The following is a 22,294-nucleotide window of genomic DNA, read 5'->3' as shown; positions in this document are numbered from 1 at the left end:
AATGGGCATCCTCAGGAATGCCACGATGCTCCATTGTAAAGGGTGGTATGTGCACAGGAGAAACTAAGTTGTATAGTGCCACTTTGCAATCTTCTAGCGATTTCCTAGGAGTAGAGGGCACCACAAGCTGTATGATAAAAGCAAAATACTGCGGATGCAAGAGTCTGAAACAAAATCAAAAAATGCTGGAAAATCTCAGCAAGTCTGACAGCATCTTCATCAGAGTTGACAAGAGATCATCTAGACTCGAAACGTGGGCTCAGTTCTCTCTTCACAGATGCTGTCAGACCTGCTGAGATTTTTCAGTATTTTCAGTGTTTTTTTTTCGCTAGCTGTATGCTTGCTTTTTATTCAATTATATCAAGCAGCCAGCTTCTGTCAACTTCTGGTGCTAGCTGCCCCGGGGAATTCTGCCTGCAAAGTTCCTGGAAAAATTCAATTTTACAGTTAAAAAAAACTATTTTAAAAGCTCTCAACAATTTTAACATGAATACGCCTGGTTAACTCTGGTACTGAGAGCCAAAACAGTATTAAAATTGTTGTGACATTTTTATTATGACTGAGTAATGTTATCCATGGAACAATATACCTAATCACATTGAGGAAAAAAACATCCTTTTCATTTCAAGTAATCACTTTACCTTCTGTTTTAGCTGTAGTACTGCTTGTTTTATCTGTTGGAAATCCTCACAGGTTGTGGAACAAGTGCCAGCTTTAATCACCGTGTCAGATTTTATATAATGACCTGCTACAATCAAGAAGTCAAAATGTTTGGTCAGTGAAGAAAACAATTTACTTGCTGTAACATATTTAAATAATAAATATTTAAAATAAATAACTGTTTATTTATTAGTCACAAGTAAGACAGACATTAACACTGCAATGAAGTTACTGTGAAATTCCTCTAGTTGCCACAGTCTGGCGCCTGTTCGAGTCGATGCACCTAACCAGAGGAAACCCACACAGACAATAGAAGAACATGCAAAGCCACACGGACAGTGACCCAAGCCGGGAATTGAACCCTGGTGCTGTGAAGCAGCTGTGCTAACCACAGTGCCACCCTGCTGCCCCTTTCTTTAGCCTAATCTTTAGACTGGTAATGGCTCCCGGCTGACCAATTTTATTGGTTTCCAGTTCTTGTATATGATACCGATCACAAGACAACCAAAGAAACAAATGATTACTCGAGAAGATCATAAAATGACAGAAGTAGAAAGTATCGAGAGCACAGGAGCACTGACTACAATCACTATGGGTGGCACGGTGGCACAGTGGTTAGCACTACTGTCTCACAGCTTCAGGGACCTGGGTTCAATTCCTGGCTTTGGTCACTATCTGTGTGGAGTTTGTATGTTCTCCCCGTGTCTGCGTGGTTTCCTCCGGGTGCTGTGGTTTCCTCCCACAGTCTGAAAGATACACTGGTTAGGTGCATTGACTGAAACAGGCACCGGAGTGTGGCGACTAGGGGAATTTCACAGTAACTTCATTGCAGTGTTAATGTAAGCCTACTCGTGACTAATAAATAAACTTTAAAACTGTGCAAACTGAAATTGTTCAACTCAGAGGAGGTGGTAATGTTTGATTGGCAAGATTTAGAGTCCATTATGAAAGATAAGATTGCAGAGTACTTGGAAGTGCATGATAAAATAGGGCTGAGTCAGCACAGCTTTGCCAAGGGGATGTCATGTCTGACTAATCTGTTAGAGTTCTTTGAGGCGGTAACAAGGAAGTTAGATAAAGGGAAGTCAGTGGACATGATTTATTTAAATTTCCAGAAGACTTTTGACAAGATGCCACGTAGAAGACTGTTAAATAAACTAAGTGTCTATGGTGTTAAGTGTAAGATCCTGGCACGGATAGAGGATTGGCTGACTGGCGGAAGGCAGAAAGTGGGGATAAGGGATCTTTTTCAGGATGGAGACCGGTGTGCCTCAGGGGTTGGTACTGGGACCACAACTTTTCACAATACACATTAACAATTTGGAAGAAGGAACGGTAGGCACTGTTGCTAAGTTTGCAGATGATACAAAGATATGTAGAGGGACAGGTAGTATTGAGGAAGCAAGGGGACTGCAGAAGGACTTGAGCAGGTTAGAAGAGTGGGCAAAGAAGTGGGAGATAGAATACAATGTGGAAAAGTGTGAAGTTTTTTGGAAGGAGGAGTGGAGGCATAGACTATTTTCTAAATGTAAAAATGCTTAGGAAATCAGAAACACAAAGGCACTTGGGAGCCATTGTTCAAGATTCTTTTAAGGTTAATGTGCAGATTCAGTCGGCAGTTAGGAAGGCAAATGCAAATTTAGCATTCATGTCAAGAGGACTAGAATATAAGAGCAGGGATGTACTTCTGAGGCTGTGTAAGGCTCTGGTCAGACCCCATTTGGAGTATTGTGAGCAGCTTTGGGCCCCATATCTAAGGAAGGATGTGCTGACCTTGGAAAGGGTCCACAGGAGGTTCACAAGAATGATCCTTGGAATGAAGAGCTTGTTGTATGAGGAACGGTTGAGGACTCTGGGTCTGTACTTGTTGGAGTTTAGAAAGATGAAGGGGCATCTTATTGAAACTTACAAGATACTGCGAGGCCTGGATACAGTGGATATGGAGAGGATGTGTCCACTAGTAAGAAAAACTAGAACCAGAGGGCACAACCTCAGGCTAAAGGGGCGTTCCTTTAAAATAGAGATGAGGAGGAATTTCTTCAGCCAGAGAGTGGTGAATCCATGGAACTGTTTGCCACAGAAGGCTGTGGCAGCCACGTCATTGAGTGAGTTTAAGACAGAGATATATAGGTTCTTGATTAATAAGGGGTCAGGGGTTATGGGAAAAAGGCAAGAGGATGGAGATGAGAAAAGTATCAGCCATGATTGAATGGTGGAGCAGACTCGATTGGCTGAGTGCCTTAATTCTGCTCCTATGTCTTATGGTCGCATAGATGTTATTCCTCAAGCTTCTGTACAGCTTCATTAGAACAGTGTGGGAAGTCTCAGACAGAGAGGCCGGAAGGGGACACAGGACAGAAGTGACAAGAGGCTGGAAGGTCAGGATCATGTTTGTTGTATTCACCTTCTGTCTCTTACAACTGAGCCAATTTTGAATCCACCTTATCAAATTACCCTGTACTCCACGTGCATTTACCTTCTTTGCAAGTTTCCCATGTGGGACCTTGTCAAAGGCTTTGCTGAAATCCACATAAACTACATTGATTGTACTGCCCTCATCTACACAACTGGTCTCAGGTACAGCCTATTACCATTAAGGCTGTAAAACTCAGACACAACCCTCAACTGTTTTGCAAAGCACAACAAGCCTGTCTTGAAATGGAACCTCTAAATTAATGTATCCACATAATGAAAAGGTCCAGAATTTGCATTTCTGCTTAACAGCAGGTTTTGAAAAATCTAACTTTTAGCAGATGAGCACCTGGCAATTATTCCAATTATTGAAAATTAAACAGTGGCCATTAAGTATTATTGAAATGTATGGTGGAATTTACAGGATGGATGCTCAGAGGATGCTTCCCCTTGTGGGAAAGACATTGGGGGGAATTCTCCAGCCATTCATGTTGGTGGGATTCTCTGGTGCTGCTGGTAGAGCAACTCCTCCCATGGGTTTTGTGTGGGGTGACACCAATGGGAAATCCCAGTGAGGGTGGCGAGACCAGGGGTTCCACCGCCAGTGAACAGCTCACCACTTCCCACCACTGAGAAACACTCGGCTGGGAGACGGAAGAATTCCCCCCTCGAGGTATAGGGGACACAATTTAAAAATAAGGGCCTTCCATTTAAGATGGAGACGAGGAGAACATAGTTATTCTCTGAAAGGGTCATTGATCTGTGCAATTCTCTTTAGCAGAAAGGAGGCTGAGTTACTGAAGATTGTTAAGGCTGAGTTAAGCAGATTATTGGTTGTCATAGGGAGTCAAACGGTATCGGTGGGGGTGGGGTGCGCGGTGGATAGATCAGACAGTGGAGTTGTGCCTATAAGTCTGATCAGCCATGATCGGGCTCGGTCTACTCCTGCTCCTAATTCACAAGTTGGGATTCTAATCTTTAAATTTAAAATGTGTGGCATTTTGCAATTACTAATCCATTCAAGAACACAGAAGTCATGGCTGCAATTCTCCCATCCTGATCTGCAACTTTTCTGGTGGGTCGCAGTGGGAGGTGCGCATTGCCAGCCTTGTTCCGGGATTTGCGCATGCGCTGGGAATACATGCATGTCTTCCAGAGCTGGAGAACAGTCGCTGGTCAGACTACACTGGAAACCAGAGGGAAGACAGGTAAGTCATTTGACTCTGTTTTAAATGCATTTTTAGTATGCTTTCAATCTAATTATTGGGAACTATCCGGCCCCGATTGAATCTCCCATCCTGCCAGGAGTACTTCATTCTGGCGGGGTTTAGACTAACTCCTCATGTACGGGGAACCAGAGAGAGACCTCGTCAAAATGAAGGGGGGGGCAATTGGGATCCCTAAGCCTATGCGCACTGCCCAAGGGGCAAAGCTCCTATGCCTAGGGGGCACCTTGGCACTGCCCATTAGGCATCGGGCAGCGTCAAGGAGCAGGGTCTATTGTGGGCAGGGTCTAGGGGCAATCAGTGGGGTTGGAGGGTTCCCGCTGCCACTCTGCATGGGGATCGGTTTGGGATGGAGAGAGGGTAGCGATTGGGGTGGGCTGGGGTGAGGTGGGTGGTCTACTGGTAGGAGGCCAGCATCCTGGGGGGGAAGAATCAGCAGAGCAGGGGTGGGCTGTATATTGGAGTGGTCTGGGACCGGGGGGTTGGGGGGGCGGTGGGGGGCGTGGGGTCAGGGCTAGCTCGGGAATTGCTGTGGGGGCCATAAACGGACTGTAGGGAGAGCTGGAGGGCTTCGTTGCGGTGATCTTGGGCACCAATAAACGGGAAGTCTGACAGATCAGGGCCACTGCACATGCACAGTGTTCCAGAGCTGTCAAACTCCAGCGCGAATAGGCCCCAACCCCCTGGGTTTTTAATGAGATTCCCGATTGTGACCTCTACGTTGCACAGATACGGGAGATTCAGCTGAGAAGCTGAACTGACAAACAGTCGGGATTTTAGTACAGTTTTCCTGCCAATTCAACGCTTCTGGGAAAATCGCAGGTCATATTTCTGCACCACATCCAATAATTATAGAAACTGTGGGCCCAATTTTACCATCACGTTACGCCTGTTTTTGGGTGCAGAACCTTGGTTAAGTTGGGTGTGAAGCAAGATTTTGGATGCATTAAGCTTGCGCAGTGCAATTCGGAATTGCTGATATTTTTGCAGGCAGAGTGTGTATGAGGGTGCCTGAGAACGGGTCTAGAAGTCAGATCTGAAACACTCACAGTTTCAAGTCCGCCGAGCACTTAGAATCAAAGTGGTAAAATAGGGCCCTATATGTAATGGTGCTATTTTTCTTGATGAATTGTAAACAGGATGGCACTTTGTATCCCTGGTTAATTGTAGTTTAGAAAGGTCAATGCTCTTGGACGAAATCATGTGAAAACAATATACATTTATATGTAGAGCATATTTGTGTGTTTTTTAGGAGCCAAGCTCATAATTCCACATGACTTGCAGTTGCACAATAAAATATAATTATTCTGGTTTGGAGTTGTAGACAAGCATTCCTAACTTTAATACCACAGGAACATTCCAGGCAGAAACAGAGAACATCACAGAGGCAACCACTTTATTTTGCTGTCTAATAGAATCATAGAATCCTTTCAGTGCAGAAGGAGACCATTTGGCTCAGTGAGCCTGAGGCGACCACAATCTCACTAAGGCCCTATCCCTGTAACCTCACGCATTTGCCCTGCTAGTCCCTCTGACACTAAGAGACAATTTAACATGGCCAATCAACCTAACCCTTACATCTTTGGACTGTGCAAAGAAACTAGAGCACCTGGAAGAAACTCACACAGACACAGGGACAATGCGCAAACTCACAGTCAGTGGCCCGAGATCGAATTGAACCTTAGACTTTGGTGCTGTGAGGCAACAGTGCTAACCACTGTGCCACCATGATATTCAATACCTGGGTGGAGGTATATTTCAGTCTTTACAGCCTTCAGCATTCCTTAGGCATAGTACAGAAAGGAAACTCCAGTGGGAGGTGCATTTGCCTCAGAGGAACACAATGGCCGAAATTTGGCTTCTGAAGTTTCAGAGCAGTTTGAAAGCGAACTAAGGATAACACCTCAAACGCCCTGCAATGGAACTCTCCTTGGATTGTATAAACATTCCAGTCAAGTCAACACAATGGATTAGCAGACAAAGGCTGGAATTTTACTGGCACGCCTGCCACGATTTCGGGGGTGAGTTCAGCTCGGAGAACAGCAGTCTCCATTGGCCTCGGGCAGGATCGTATGAAACTTGGGCAGACATGCTGGTAAAATTCTGCCCAAAATGTCTGCCCCAGCTGGCAATTGACAAAAGCGCTGGAGTTTGTGACTCATAATCTTCAATGTTGTGCTAATGGATCCACTGTTACCTGCTCCAAAGTAAAATGGGTTTCAGGGGTCTTGTTAGCTAAATAGCTCAACGTAAAACTATCCTGTAACGTGACTGAGACTTGTTCTGTCTGAATTCCTTTAATTATACTGCTTTTGGATTTTGTCTTTAGTCACTTTGACCTTAACAGAGAAGCAAGATTCTAGGCAAACAGCCTATCACTGTCTAACAGTTAGAAGTAAAGAGAGCACTGTTCAGGATTAAAATTGTCTGGCCATTGTAATGGTACTGTGCTTTTAAGAAATGTATTTTAATCATGTTTCTCTGCAGAATTTATTTTAGCCATTCCTGGGATTTTGCTGGCACTGCATTGTCTGTACTTGGTGTCCTTTATTGTTACAGAATCAGTATAATTGACATCATGGTTGTTTTAATCCAAACTAATATAATGTTCTATGGATTTAATGTTCCATTAGGATTGTATAGTAGAGCTTGACTGGGGGTAAATAACAAGTCAGATCATGTGGTTAGGGGCAGCTATTTTTATTTCAGCTTTAGTTTCATTTTACAGAAGCTGCTTGAAGCTGAGAGAGAGCAGTGCTTTTCCCCCTCTCTGGAATTGGAGATTGTGCTGTCTGAGTGGCTGTTTTTGGAAGCTGTTAGAGGCTGGTCTTACTTTCCGAGGTTTTGCTGTTTGGAGGATATATCCTTCTCTGAAAACTGCTGGTTTAGATTTCTGTCCATAGGTGTTACAAAGCTGAAAATCCAGCATCAAATGAGCACTCTTGTTTTTGTGTTAACCAGGTCTGAGGAAGGGTGTGTGTCAGTAATATGTTGCTTTAATTTTGGACCAACAGAGACAGCTGATTGTTAGGAGTCATGTTTAAGTCCTGTAATTCATAAAAGTTACGTAAGTTCTTTTTGTTATATTCGAACTATGTTCTTAAATAAATCTTGCAAGAAGTATCACAACAACAGGTTAAAGTCCAACAGGTTTATTTGGTAGCACAAACTTTTGGAGTGAGTCATCTGATGAAGGGGCAGTGTTCCTAAAGCTCGTGCTACCAAATAAACCAGTTGGATTTTGACCTGGTGTGTGAGACTTCTTACTGTGCCTACCCCAGTCCAATGCCAGCGTCGCCACATCATAAATAAATCTTGTTTGATAAAAGCTTCCCAGTGGGGCCCTTGAACCATACCTGGAGTGAAACATTTTATGCTCACCAATGCCAAAGTCAAATGTGAAACTTAGGAGCTAGGCTAACTTCACAAAACACCTTGGAGTTTTTGACCTGGGTCTTAGCACCCTCATCTGCACTGTGAACTACTACAGCACTGGAACTTCTGGAGCTGTGCCTTCAAGACTAATTCAGCTGTATGTGCCTTCTCCCATCATTTTCATTTCTGGAAAGATCGATCACCCTCCAAAAACCTTCTGAAGAAATATGTCATTGGACTTTAAGTCTGGACTCTGAAATCACATGAAAAACAAATCTTATTTTTATCATGGTCTTTGCCCTGTATTCCTTTCTTTCCCATATCCCTCTTTTATTGTCTGAGTGTAATAAAGGTGAATGGTGCAAAACCTCTTTTTCCACATATTCTGTGTACGTAAAATAAACTCATCCTCTGATTTTCCCTTATCTCAAGTTTGCTGTGGGTGTAATACAGACTGGATCACACCAAGTTTCCAATATGCCAGGACAGCGGGGAAACACAGGCTGTCATCCCAACATTCTCCCCTGTCATATTACCAGCCCACTTGCCTCCCAGTCTGTCTCTGGTAAAATACAGTCCTCTACTTGCTGTTGTTCATGATTCTGTTTGTTGTGGCGACTCCGCTGGAGTTTGCGTGTAAAATAAAATCATAAGTTAGGACACCAATTCCATCTCATTGACTGGCAGAGTGGTGTCACTGTTTATGCTGTCTTCCTCAATAGCCGTATTATCTCCTGTTTTAGTGTTTGCATGTGTGCTGGTGCTTACTCCCTGTGCAAGTGTTCAGTGGAGTGATACTTCTTCGGAAATGTTCAGTTGATTGCTGGATTTCCAATTGCCCGTGAAAATGAGATACAAAACAAATTAAACTAAATCGCTCTGTTTCAATACCCCATGGATTTTATTTTCAGGGAAACTCATATATAACTGAAGGAAGTAGCACTGGACATGGGATGGATTATGTGACAAACTCATTCTCTTTAATGTAGTGATTGCTGATAGAATCTGGGACTGTGGAGGTTGCAGGGGATGTGCTGAATTACTGGTACATATTTAAATTATTCATTCTATAAGTAATAAAATGACTTGTGATGACAAAACGGAATTACATACCAGTCGTTCAGCACATCCCCACATTCTCCAGAGTCCCAGAGACTACCAGATTTCATCAGCAATCATTTCCTTATAGAGAATGAACTTTGCACATAATCTGTCCCATGCCCTGTGCTACATCTTTCAGTTATATATGAGTTTCCCTATAAATAAAGAGCAAGGGGCATGAAACTGAGTGATTTAGCTTAATAACTTCTTTGTGGTACGTTTGTCTCCCCATTATGGTTTGCACCATATCATTTGCAAAACACCACTGAAGAGATTTTTCTTTAACAGTTAACACAGTCCCAGTGTCCTTAGTCTCAGATGGGAATTAGAATAGCATAAGAGATTATTGGATTATTTTTGGCATGATTTAACCTTAAAAATCTTGAACTTGTGGGCCTTGCCTACAAAATGCTGTTTATATTTATTTACTTATTAGTCACAAGTAGGCTTACATTAACACTACAACGCAGTTACTGTGAAAATCCCCTAGTCACCGCACTCCGGCGCCTGTTCATGTACTGAGGGAGAATTTAGCATGGCCAATGCATCTAACTTGCACATCTTTGGACTGTGGGAAGAAACCCACAGAGACACAGGAAGAATGTGCAAACTCCACACAGACAGTGACCCTAGCCAGGAATCACACCTGTGCCCTGGTGCTGTGAGACAGCAATGCCAACCACTTTGCCGCCTGTGAAACTGCAATGAACCCCTGTTGGGGAATTGAACCCCGGTCTCCCAAGTGACAGGCGTGATATCAACCACAATACTAACAAGGAAGTTGTGAGCCACTGCTTTAGTAGTAAATGTCTTCTATCACTTGCTATTGGACCGTAGACAATCTCCAGATTCACTCCACAGTCCATGCTGAGTAAAATATCTCAGCCAACAATGGGAGCAATAACTTTGGTTTTGATGCTCATCAGATAGACAGAGAATCATTGCTCCCCATTCCTTGTTTGATATGCATCGACTTTTGCTGGAAAGTACATGTTTGTAGAATATGATCAAACTCAGTGACAATGCCTCCCAAAGACAAATTGCCAGTATTCGCTATGTTAGTTCAAAAATGAAGGAGAATCCTATGGACAAGGCGCTGAAGGGTAATTGATGCCTAAGTATGTGCATTCCAGTGTAAGTCTTCAGCAGAGAAAGAGAAAATTGGAGGGAGGAAAAGCAAAAAGGTACATTCTATTGTGATCAAGTATTGAATGCATGACTCAACTTCTCCTTCAGTAGTTAATATAGGGCCAAAGGACAACTCCAGCCTAATTATTATGCAGATAAGCTGAATGGTCACTTACCATTCTAACTTGCTGTGAGTTCCTTGGTGTGGTTCTGAAAGAGAAATGTATAATTTTGTCACCCTAGTTTATGAAAACTCAGGGGGACAATTTTCAAATGTTGCTTAGTTTTATTGTTTTTATTTTGAGTAAATTTAGCCTGTTGAGGAAAGGAATATCAAGCCTGGAAGTCCAGGTTTAGCACCCACACCTTCTTTGTAAGGTTTTACATGGGTTATATGCAAACTAACTCTCCTTACTGCTCTAAACTGTACCTTAACCTCTTTGAAACAACCTGATTTCAGAAGTCCTTTGACTGCAGTTAGCAAAATGCTCAATTCACGCTGTGGCACAACACAATTAGTAATCAAATTTGGAACTATAAACTAGCAGGCTGATGAAACTTGGACCTTAAGTTTAGATTGGATTTTAGTCTGGGTTCTGAGTTATGTGCACCATGCTGTGTAGCCCTTTTTATTAGAGAATTGTTTTCATTCCATTGTAATCTAAGCGTAGTCATTCAAAGGACAGTCGAGGAAAGTATGGATCCTATCATTTTGTCAAATTACTTACACAAAAGCACAAGTGTTTTCACCGAATAAGAGTTCACAACATGGCTATAAATTAATTAAAGTTTGTAATCTTCAGTTAAATGTGAAATAAAGCAAACTGAGCTACTGGAGCACTAGGGAATCAACATGTATTGAAAATTTACCCCCCCCTCCTAAGAGGACCGCAGTGTTGCTTTTGGCAAAGTTTCATGAGTTCCTTTACAGCAAAGAGCAACTGACATTTAACAACATTCACAAGGGCTACACAGTTATAGCAATTTAAAAACACAATCACTTGCACTTCAATATCCTGTATCTGAAAAAGAGCCACAGCATTGCATTTTCCTAGCTCATGAATAGTTATTCCCCCTACACACAAATCATAATACATCAATTTGCAAATAATAATGTGACTTGAAAATGGTCATGTAATAAGAAAATGAATCCTCTAAAATGTTTACCTCTCCTTAAGAATAGTTAACTGTTATGCATGATATCTGACAAATATAGGATTCCTTACAAGGACACAAGTGAAATTTAAAATAAAGCTAAAATAGGAAGTAACCTTTCAGCTTATCCTCATTAAATAAATAAGGTGGAGTTGACCGTCAACTTGATATTTTTACTATGAAAGTAAAATAACCTAATTGAAAACCAAAGCTCTTTGGACTCATCAGCTCAGAACTCACCACTTTCACTTTTGCTGCATGTCTTTCCATCCTCCTTGAGATAGAAGCCTTCCTTGCATGCACATTGGTAACTCCCGGGTGTGTTGAGGCAGATGTGAGAACATACAGTCCCATTGCTTTTAGCACATTCATCAATATCTGTCAAATGGACATTTAGTACATAAAATGAGTTAATGAGCTGAAGAAAATTGTTTTAAAATGAAATTGCTTTTAAATTAGTTTCTCCAGCTTCCTTTGTGGATTAGCTGGTTAAGATTGTGGAAGCTGAACTATATAAACCAGAAACTTCCCAAGATTGATTCCTAGTATGTGGTGAATTAATGGATCTGAGTCAAAAAAGTATAATGGGTGTTACAATTTAACCTCAGGGTCTCTGTGGTAAAGGGGAGAAAATTTATCACAGATCTAGTTGATAATTATCCAGTTATCCATATCGAACTCCTTTATAAGGGTAATGAGTGTGGGTGTAAAAGTGGGCATCAATGTGTTCATAGGTAGATTGTAGATTGGCCAGGCCAGCATTTTTATTGCTCATCACTAATCACCCTTGAGAGGGTGATGGCAAGCTGCATTCTTGAACTGCAGTGTAGATCCTGTCGGGGAGGGAGTTCCACAATTTTGACCCAGTAGCACTGAAAAAATGGTCATATATTTCTAAGTTGGGATGGGGTGTGACTTGGATGGAAACTTGTAGGTTTAAAGCTTATTTATTAGTGTCTAAGTAGACTTCCATTAACACTGCAATGAAGTTACAGTGAAATCCCCTAGTTGCCACACTCTGGAGCCCATTTGGGTATGCTGAGGGAGAAATTAGCATGGCCAATGCATATAACCAGCACATCTTTGAGACTGTAGGAGGAAACCGGAGCATCTGGAGGGAACCCACGCAGATACAGGGAGAACGTGCAGTCTCTACACAGTCACCAGAAGCTAGAATTGAACCTGGGTTCATGGCGCTGAGGCAGTACTGTTAGCCACTGTGCCAAGGGTGGGGGTGTTTCCCTGGTCTTTGGGTTTGGAAAGCATTGTCGAAGGAAAATGCTGTTTCATTTTTAGAGGGGCGATAGGTAATAGTTAGCTTGAATTAAATGTTGAAGTGTGCATACTGACCAATACAATATGGTTTCTCTCTGTTTCTGTGTTTCATACGGTCAAAGTAGTATCCCCGATAACATGTACAGAGCACTCTGCCAAAGTTATCAGTGCACTGTTGTTCACACGGAGCTCCTGAGCAAACATCATAGTCTGAAATAAAAACAAAAAGAGAGTTATCACTGAATAGTGTAAAGGTCTCAGGGAAGACTCAGAGCACCAAGCGTGAAATTGGAGAAAGATCTCAGGCTCAGATTGGGGACATTCGCCAATTATAATAAATGTCAATGATTTTTCTGAGTATGCTGGGTGGAATTTTCCACTTTGTTTTACTAAGGGTGGAATTTTACCGTCACGTCCACCTGCAGTTTGTACAATCACGCCTGAGGCCAATGGAGAATGCTGTTCTCCGAGCCTCACCCACCCCTGGAATCGGGATGGGCGCGCCGGTAAAATTCTGGCCAAAGTGTCAAATCAGGGGGGAAAGTCAGTGTGTAATCCACCAGCTCCACTGTTTGCTTTTCCCACCATATGTTTTGACATTTGGTCAAACTTACGAGGCCTGTACATTATTTTTTATAACGGTTATAAGAGCACCAGTGAGGCCACATTTTGTTCACCTTATTGACTCAGTGACAAGAAACAAAGGGTAATATAAATATATTATATTTATATTATAGAAGCATATAAAAGAAAGCATATAAAACAATATAAAAGCAAGAAGGTCTTGCTGCAACTGTACAGGGCACTGGTGAGGCTGCAACTGGAGTACTGTGTGCAGTTTTGGTTGCCGCATTTGCAAAAGGATATATTGACCTTGGAGGGAGTACAGAGAAGGTTCACAAGGCTGATACCAGAGATGAGGGGGCTAGCCAATGAGGAGAGATTGAATAGACTGGGTTTGGGTACTTGTTGGAGTTTAGAAGGCTGAGGGGGGATCTTATAGAGACATATAAGATAGCGAAGGGGCTAGATAGGGTAGAGGTAGAGAGATTCATCCCGCTTAGAAAGGATAGCAGAACTAGAGGGCACAACCTCAAAATAAGGTTTGGGGGGGGAACCGCAGTTTAGATTGGAGTTGAGGAGGAACTTCTTCACTCAAAGGGTGGTGAGTCTCTGGAATTCTCTGCCCATTGAAGTGGTAGAGGCTACCTCACTGAATATATTTAAGTCACGGGGAGATAGATTTCTGATAGACAAGGGAGTTAAAAGTTATGGGGAGAAAGCGGGAAAGTGGAACTGATCCACTTCAGATCAGCCACGATCTTATTGAATGGCGGGGCAGGCTCGAAGGGCTAGAAAGCCTACTCCTGCTCCTGTTTCTTATGTTCTTATGTAATGATCGATATATGTTTTGCGAATGGAAAGGGGTTTCCAGTGCTGTTCCACAGGGCTCAGTGTTGAGGCCCTTTTGTTTGTTGTATATATTTATGATTTAGATTTAAATGTGAGAGGCATGACTGAGAAATTTCAATTAAATCCCCCCCTCACCTTCCTAAACTCCATCGAGTATAGACCCAGACTCCTCAACTGCTCCTCGTATGACAAACCCTTCATTCCTGGGATCATTCTTCTGAACCTCCTTTGGAACCCCTCCAAGGCCATCACAACCCTCCTTAGGTATGGGGCTGAAAACTGCTCCCAATACTCCAAATGGGGTCTGTCCAGCTACGTACAGCTTCAGTAGTACATCCCTGCTCTTGTATTCTACCCTCTAGAAATGAATACTAACATTGAAATTGCCTTCCTAACTGCCAACTGAATTGATTTGATTTGATTTATTATTTGTCACATGTATTAGTATTCAGTGAAAAGTATTGTTTCTTGTGTGCTATACACACACAGCATACCGTTCATAGACAAGGAAAGGAGACAGTGCAGAATGTAGTGTTATGGTCATAGCTAGGGTGTAGAGAAAGATCAACTTAATACAAGGGAGGTCCATTCAAAAGTCTGACGGCAGCAGCGAAGAAGCTGTTCTTGAGTCAGTTGGTACGTGACCTCAGACTTTTGTATCTTTTTCCCGATGGAAGAAGGTGGAAGGGAATGTTTGGGGTGCACAGGGTCCTTAATAATGCTGGCTGATTTGCCGAGGCAGCAGGAAGTATAGACAGAGTCAATGGATGGGAGGCTGGTTTGCGTGATGGATTGGGCTACATTCACAATCTTTTGTAGTTTTTGCAGTCTTGGGCAGAGCAGGAGTCATACCAAGCTGTGATACAGCTTGAATATTTTCTATGCCTGCATGTTAACCTTAAGAAAGTCTTGAACCAGGACTCCCAAGTCCCTTTGTACTTCAGATTTCCTCATTTAGAACGTAGTCTATGTCTCTATTCTTCAGATCAAAGTACATAATCTCACACTTTTCCATGTTGTTTTCCATCTGCCATTTCTTTGCCCACTCTCCTAGCTTGTCCAAGTCATTCTGCAGCCTTCCACTTCCTCAATACTACCTGTCTCTCTACATATCTTTGTATCATCTGCAAATTTAGCGATCATGCCCTCAGTTCCATCTTACAGCTCATGAATGTATTGCTAGAAGGAGTAGAGGGTACATGAGAAAAATCCTTTTCACCAAGAACATAAGAAATAGGAGCAGGAGTAGGCCATCTAGCCCTTCGAGCCTGCCCCGCCATTCAATAAGATCATGGCTGATCTGTCGTGGCTCAGTTCCACTTTCCCGCCCTCTCCCCATAACCCTTAATCCCCTCTCTTATCAAAAACCCATCAACCCGCGTCTTAAAAATATTTAGCGAGGCAGCCTCCACCACTTCAACGGGCAGAGAATTCCAGAGATTCACCACCCTTTGAGTGAAGAAGTTCCTCCTCAACTCCGTTCTAAACCGCCTCCCCTTTATCTTGAGGCTGTGCCCCCTAGTCCTACTGTCTTTTTTGAGCGGGAAGAGTCTCTCCACCTCTATCCTATCCATCCCATTCATCATCTTATACGTCTCAATGAGATCTCCCCTCATTCTTCTAAACTCTAACGAGTACAAGCCTAGTCTATCCAGCCTCTCCTCATATCTCAACCCCCTCAACTCCGGTATCAGCCTAGTAAACCTCCTCTGCACTCCCTCCAAGGCCAAAATATCTTTGCGCAGGTGCGGCGCCCAAAACTGCACACAGTACTCCAGCTGCGGCCTCACCAATGCCCTATGCAGCTGCAGCAAGACCTCCCTACTTTTATATTCAATCCCCCTCGCTATGAAGGCCAGCATCCCATTTGCCTTCCTGACCACCTGCTGCACCTGCAAGCTGGGTTTTTGCGACTCATGCACAAGGACCCCGAGGTCCCTCTGCACCGTCGCCTGCTGCAGTTTTTCGCCACGTAAGTAATAGTCCTTCCTACCATTATTCCTACCAAAGTGGACCACCTCACACTTGCCAACATTAAATTCCATTTGCCATTTCCTGGCCCATTCGCCCAGCCTATCTAGATCCTTCTGCAGACTCTCCACACCCTCCGCACAATTTGCCGTTCCCCCAATCTTGGTGTCATCAGCAAATTTCGACACCCTACACTCGGTTCCCTCCTCCAGATCATCTATATAAATGGTGAAAAGCTGAGGCCCCAGCACCGACCCCTGGGGCACTCCACTAGTGACCATCCGCCAATCCGAATAGCACCCATTGACCCCCACTCTCTGCCTCCTATTTGACAACCAATCCTCTATCCACGCTAACACCCTACCCCCAACTCCATGTCCCTCGACCTTCTGCAATAACCTCTTGTGAGGTACTTTGTCAAACGCCTTCTGAAAATCCAGAAAGACCACATCCACCGGCTCTCCTCTATCCACCGCCCTAGACACATCCTCATAGAACTCCAATAAATTTGTCAGACACGACTTCCCTTTAATGAAACCGTGCTGTGTCTGCTCTATCAAGCAATTCCCTTCAAGATGCCTCGCAATTTCCTCCTTAATGACGGATTCTAACACTTTACCTACCACAGACGTTAAACTAACCGGCCTATAATTCCCCGCCTTTTGCCTGGCACCCTTCTTAAACAACGGCGTAACATTAGCCGTTTTCCAATCTTCCGGCACTTCCCCGGAATCCAGCGACGTCTGGAAAAGAGGGTGATGGATGGCTGGAATTCACTGCTTAAGTTGGTGGTCCAGGCTAAAATGCTTTAACTCATTTAAAAGTTACCTGTAACTGCATCTGAAGTGCTATAACCTGCAAGGCTTTGGATCAGGTGCAGGAAAGTGGGATTAAAATGAGCAAATAGTTTCTTTTTTCTCTTCTTTTGACAGACATAGTGGGCTGAATGTCCCCTCTCTGCCTTGTAACCTTTCCCATGGTTGTATAAGGGAATCCACAGTTAACTCATAGCTACCTGCACTTGAACAATGGTGTAGTTATGAGTGCTACAGGTTTTTTTCTAGTGCCCTTTATTTCAATATATCTCCAAGGATTCTGATCTGTTGTTGAGTTTATGTTAATCAACAATGCTAAAGCCAACAAACAGACTTAGCTAAATCTGTAGCTCTGTGGTAGCATTTTAGACTGTCAGCAATCCACAAACATGTTTTGATGAAGAATTTTATATTCGGAGGTAGTGATTGAGAATTATTTTTGTTGTTCTGATGCCTCAAAGAGAATAACACATTGTAACTGCTATAAATATAGGCTGTGAAATTACAGTGGTTGGTTTACTATGTGCATAAACAAACTTCGAACTTCCCACATCAATGATCTGCATAGCTGACTCCACAGTATTTTATTAGTCAGCTCATTAACAAATCAATTAGTACAAATCCTGTGGAAAACTGGAAGTCATTTGCTGGGAGAAGAGCCAATTCTGATTCAAAGTGAAAGCACAGGAAAATATTTAGATCGTTCCACTGTTTTAAGGAGCTTGCTCAATATAAGGGGCAGGTTATAAAGCTGATGGGGAAGCACGCTATTTTTACTATGGGAGATGGCACCCATTGGAGCCTTATTTCCGTGACCAGATTAGTGACTCCAAGACTACACATCCTTGTCAGGTACCACAGAGCCACAAAACTCCATCCCTCGCTCAGTCTCCTTCATTCAAAAGCAGCAATGTTCACCCCTTTTTAGCTTGCACTGTCCAATCCAACAGATTTTCCCATCAATTATGATTGCTAATGATGAAGGGGAGGAAGGTGATGGTGATATTGAGGAGGAGGTGGTGCAGAACATCATCTCAGGCAGCATGAAGGCACAATGGTTAGCACTGCTGCCTTACAGCGCCAGGGACCTGGGTTCACTGCCTGTGTGGAATTTGTATGTTCCCATTGTATCTGCATGGGTTTCCTCCGGGTTCTCCAGTTTCCTCCCACGTTCTGAAAGATGTGCATTGACCAGAACAGACGCCAGAATGCGGCGACTAGGGGAATTTCACAGTAACTTCATTGCAGTGTGAATGTAAGCCTTACTTGTGACTAATAAATAATTTTTACTTAATTTTAGTTTACGTTACCCTCAATTACGGGAGTGATAAAGTTAAGGAGGATGATGGTGAAGCAGAAGGAGGTCTGCCACTAGGGAAAAGCTGCAACAAAATCTTCCCACATGTTCCTTTGCTCACAATCTCATTCCATGCATCTGTTACTGTCTACCTCCTTCATGACATCCTTGATTAATGATCCAGAGACATGGGCTTAATTCCCGCCATGGCTGCTTGGAATTTAAATTCTGCCAATTAAATAAAGTAACAGTGAATCACAAAATGATTTGTTATAAAAACCCATCTAGTTCACTAATATCCTTTAGGAAAGGTAATCTGCCTTTTTTATGCCTGCAAGTGATTCCGGACCTAAAGCTCTGCGGCTGACTCTTCATTTCCCTTTGAAACGCAAGACATTGAGTTGTGTAGGAATGGACACTAAGTGCTGGTCTTGCCAAAGATGCCTGCAAATGGATAAAAATATCAGCTCAAATACTTTCATTCTAATGATGATTTGTACTCTGAATGATACACAAAAACTGAAGGAACCAAAGGAATAGGTGAGGATGTGCCACCTTCCCCAGGAACATGAACATTACCTGAAAAGGTGGTTCAAGCACATTCCACAATGTGACCTGACTCAAATTTTGACAGGCAGTTGAAAGCTCTCTGAAGGAGTTAATGAACCTTGCATTGGCTTTGTGCTGGCTGCAATATCATCAGCATTTAAACACAACTTTAGTTAATTGTGCAAATAAAAATAGTGTCAGGAAGGGTCTCTGTTCTTACCAATGAGCATTAATTGCACACTGGGAACCATCTGGTAGTAAAAATATCAACGTTCCTTCTACTTATTTGATTTGATTTGATTTATTATTGTCACATGTATTAATATACAGTGAAAAATATTGTTTCTTGCATGCTATACAAAACATACTGTTCATAGAAAAGGAAACAGGAGAGTGCAGAATATAATGTTACAATCATAGCTAGGGTGGAGAGAAAGATCAACTTAATGTAAGGTAAGTCCATTCAAAAGTCTGACAGCAGCAGGGAAGAAGTTGTTCTTGAATCAGTTGGTACATGACCTCAGACTTTTGTATCTTTTTCCCAAAGGAGGAAGGTGGAAAAGAGAATGTCTGTGGAGTGTGGGATCCTTAATTATGCTGGCTGCTTTTTTGAGGCAGCAGGAAGTGTAGCCAGAGTCAATGGATGGGAGGCTGGTTTGTGTGATGGATTGGGCCACATTCAGGACCTCTTGCCATTTCTTGCGATCTTGGGCAGAGCAGGAGCCATATCCAGCTGTGATACAATCAGAAAGAATGCTTTCTATGGTGCATCTGTAAAAGTTGGTGAGAGTCATAGCTGACATGCCAAATTTCCTCAGTCTTCTGAGAAAGTAGAGGAGTTGGTGGGCTTTCTTAACTATAGTGTCGGCAGGGGGGTATCAGGACAGGTTGTTGATGAGCTGGACACCTAAAAACTTGAAGCTCCTGACCCTTTCTACTTCATCCGCATTGATGTAGACAGGGGCATGTTCCTCTTTACGCTTCTTGAAGTCGATGACAAATCTCCTTTATTTTGTTGACATTGAGGGAGAGATTATTGTTGCCACACCAGTTCACAAGATTCTCTATCTCATCCCTGTACTCTGTCTCATCACTGTTTGAGATCCGACCCACGATGGTGGTATCGTCAGCAAACTTGAAAATTGAATTGGAGGGGAATTTGCTCGCAGTCATTGGTGTATAAGGGGTATAGTAGGGGGCTGAGAACACAGCCTTGTGAGGCACCGATGTTGAGGATTATCGTGGAGGAGGTATTGTTGCCTATCCTTACTGATTATGGTCTGAAGGTTAGGGAGTTCGAGATCCAGTATGCTTATTTAAAAAGCTACTCATTTTCTTTTACACTGCTATCAGATATCAGCGTCCACACTCTTTATAAATGTGCTTTAATGTAGAAGCAAACTCTATTTGGCTGCTTGGGCCGGCTTGCGTCTAATACCTCACTCAGATTCCACAGGTTTGCTATTGTCACAAACGCAATACAGCTTCACAACAACACTAAACTAGTATTGCAAATACACTGGCCTTTTTACAAATGAAGCTACTGTTTTCTTCACTGTGACCAGCAGTGTGCCTCAGGGATCAGGGTAGGTCCACTGTTATTTGTCATTTATATTAATGATTTGGATGAGAATATAGGAGGCATGGTCAATAAGTTTGAAAATAACATCAAGATTGGTGGCATAGTGGACAGTGAAAAAAGTTATCTTGGATTGCAAAGGGATCTTGATCAATTGGGCCAGTGGGCTGACGAATGACAGATGAAGTTTAATTTAGATAAATGCGAGGTGATGCATTTTGATAGATTGAACAAGGGCAGGACTTACTCAGTTAATGGTAGAGTGTTGGGAAGAGTTACAGAACAGAGATCTAGGGGTATATGTTCATAGCTCCTTGAAAGTGGAGTCAGAGGTGGAAATGTGGTGAAGAAGTCATTCAGCATGCTTGGTTTCATTGGTCAGAACATTGAATACAGGAGTTGGGACATCTTGTTGAAGTTGTACAAGATGTTGGTAAGGTCACACTTGGAATACTGTGTACAGTTCTGGTCACCCCATTATAGACAGGATAGTACTAAACTAGAAAAAACGCAGAAATGATTTATTAGGATGCTACCGGGACTTGATGGATTGAGTTATAAGGAGAGACTGGATAGACTGGGACTTCTTTCTCTGGAGCATAGGAGGCTGAGGGGTGATCTTATAGAGGTCTATAAAATAATGAGGGGCACAGATCAGTCAACATCTTTTCCCAAAGGTAGGAGAGTCTAAAACTAGAGAGCATACGTTTATGGTGACAGGGGAGGGATATAAAAGTGTTCAGACGGGCAATTTTTTCATACCGAGGGTGGTGAGTGTCTGGAACAAGCTGCCAGAGGTAGAGGTAGAGGTCAGTACAATTTGTCTTTTAAAAAGCATTTAGACAGTTACATAGGTAAGATGGGTATAGAGGGATATGGGCCAAATGCAGACAATTGGGACTAGCTTCGGGGTTTAAAAAAGGGGGCAGCATGGACAAGTCGGGCCAAAGGGCCTGTTTCCATGCTGTAAACTTCTATGACTCTATGACTTCACAAAACTGCAAATGTCACTTACCCTCTGGGATGCATTGACCAAGAACAAATTTATAACCTTGACAGCACTTTTTCCTGAAAAAGAAAATAGATCCTTATTATACAGGATAGGACCACACATTGAGTGAGTTTACTTTAAAGCAATCATATCTCAATTTTTTTGTTAATTGAAGATTGAGTTATGTTATTTGCTCCCATCATCTTAGAACTATCATTTTTGATTGCATGCTCCCACTGTGCAAGCTAATAAATTAAGTGATTACATGTGTGCTCACTGTGATTTTCCACTTTAAATTTGATGGAAAATCATTGTCATGTGCAATTTCTGACACAGCTGACTGATCAAGTTCAGCTCCAGAAACACAAAATTGGACAGTTTAATAATAGAATATGTATGTCCCAAGGTACCAGAACTTTGACAAATTTGATTCAGGGTATCATAGAATCCCTACAGTGCAGAAGGAGGTAATTCGGCCCATTGAGTCTGCACTAGCTCTCCAACAGAGCATCTTATTCAGGCCCTATTGCCATATAGGTGGCACAGCGACACAACGGTTAGCACTGCTGTCTCACAGCTCCAGGGACCTGCGTTCAATTCCCGGCTTGGGTAACTGCCTGTGGAGTTTGCACATTCTCCCTGTGTCTACGTGTCTTTCCTCCACGTGCTCTGGTTTTCTCCTACAATCCAAAGATGTGCGGGTTAGCTTGATTGACCATGCTAAATTGCCCCTTAATATCCCAGAATGCATAGGTTAGAAGAATTAGTAGGTAAAAATGTGGAGTTAGGCAGATAGGGCCTGGGTGAGATTGTTGTTGGTGCAGACTCGATGGGCCGAATGGCCTCCTTCTGCACTGTATGGCTTTTATGATAACCTTATGTATTTACTTCATTAATCCCTCTAATAATCCACCCAATTTGCATATCTTTGGACTGTGAAAGGAAACTGGAGCACCTGAAGGAAACCTATGCAAACGTAGGGAGAAACTACAATTTGCACGCGGTTAGTCACCTAAGGCGGGATTTAACCTGGATTGAACCTCTGACACTGTGAGGCAGCAGTTTTAACCACTGTGTTACGGAGCAAATATTGTGAAAGAACTTATGCATTTCGGTTAAAGTTTGGAAGCATGACTGTCACTTTAGCACTCACTGGAAGAGATTCTCCCAAAAAAATTCTGATGTCAAATGTGCGTAAAAACTGGAGTAAATCCTACTGGCTTTTTCAGCAGGATTGTCAAAATGAATGTCCCACACTGTAAAGTTTAAATGTTATTTATTAGTTACAAGTAGGCTTACGTTAACATTGCAATGAAATTACTTTGAAATCCCCTGTTGCCACAGCCC

At 42.7% G+C, this 22,294-nt stretch overlaps 1 protein-coding gene across 3 annotated transcripts in view; it reads right to left on the bottom strand.

Annotated features, from left to right (window-relative positions):
• Positions 1-22,294, bottom strand: part of ccbe1 (collagen and calcium binding EGF domains 1) — a 290,815-nt gene that overhangs the window by 17,147 nt on the left and 251,374 nt on the right. For 2 of the 3 annotated variants that reach the window (XM_080218610.1, XM_080218619.1), the window contains exons 3-6: positions 20,972-21,024; positions 12,408-12,542; positions 11,298-11,435; positions 642-748 (exon numbers count right to left, since the gene is read on the bottom strand). In XM_080218610.1, coding sequence (XP_080074736.1) covers positions 642-748; positions 11,298-11,435; positions 12,408-12,542; positions 20,972-21,024 — 433 coding nt within the window. The remainder of the gene's footprint in view (positions 1-641; positions 749-11,297; positions 11,436-12,407; positions 12,543-20,971; positions 21,025-22,294) is intronic. The other variant, XM_080218628.1, reaches the window with a different exon arrangement.

The sequence above is a fragment of the Carcharhinus amblyrhynchos genome, chromosome 1 (assembly GCF_965287045.1).
Source record: "Carcharhinus amblyrhynchos chromosome 1, sCarAmb.v2.hapA, whole genome shotgun sequence".
Lineage (NCBI taxonomy): Eukaryota > Metazoa > Chordata > Chondrichthyes > Carcharhiniformes > Carcharhinidae > Carcharhinus > Carcharhinus amblyrhynchos.
Note: the sequence above shows the minus strand (reverse complement) of the source record. Positions and strands in the feature narration are given on the sequence as shown.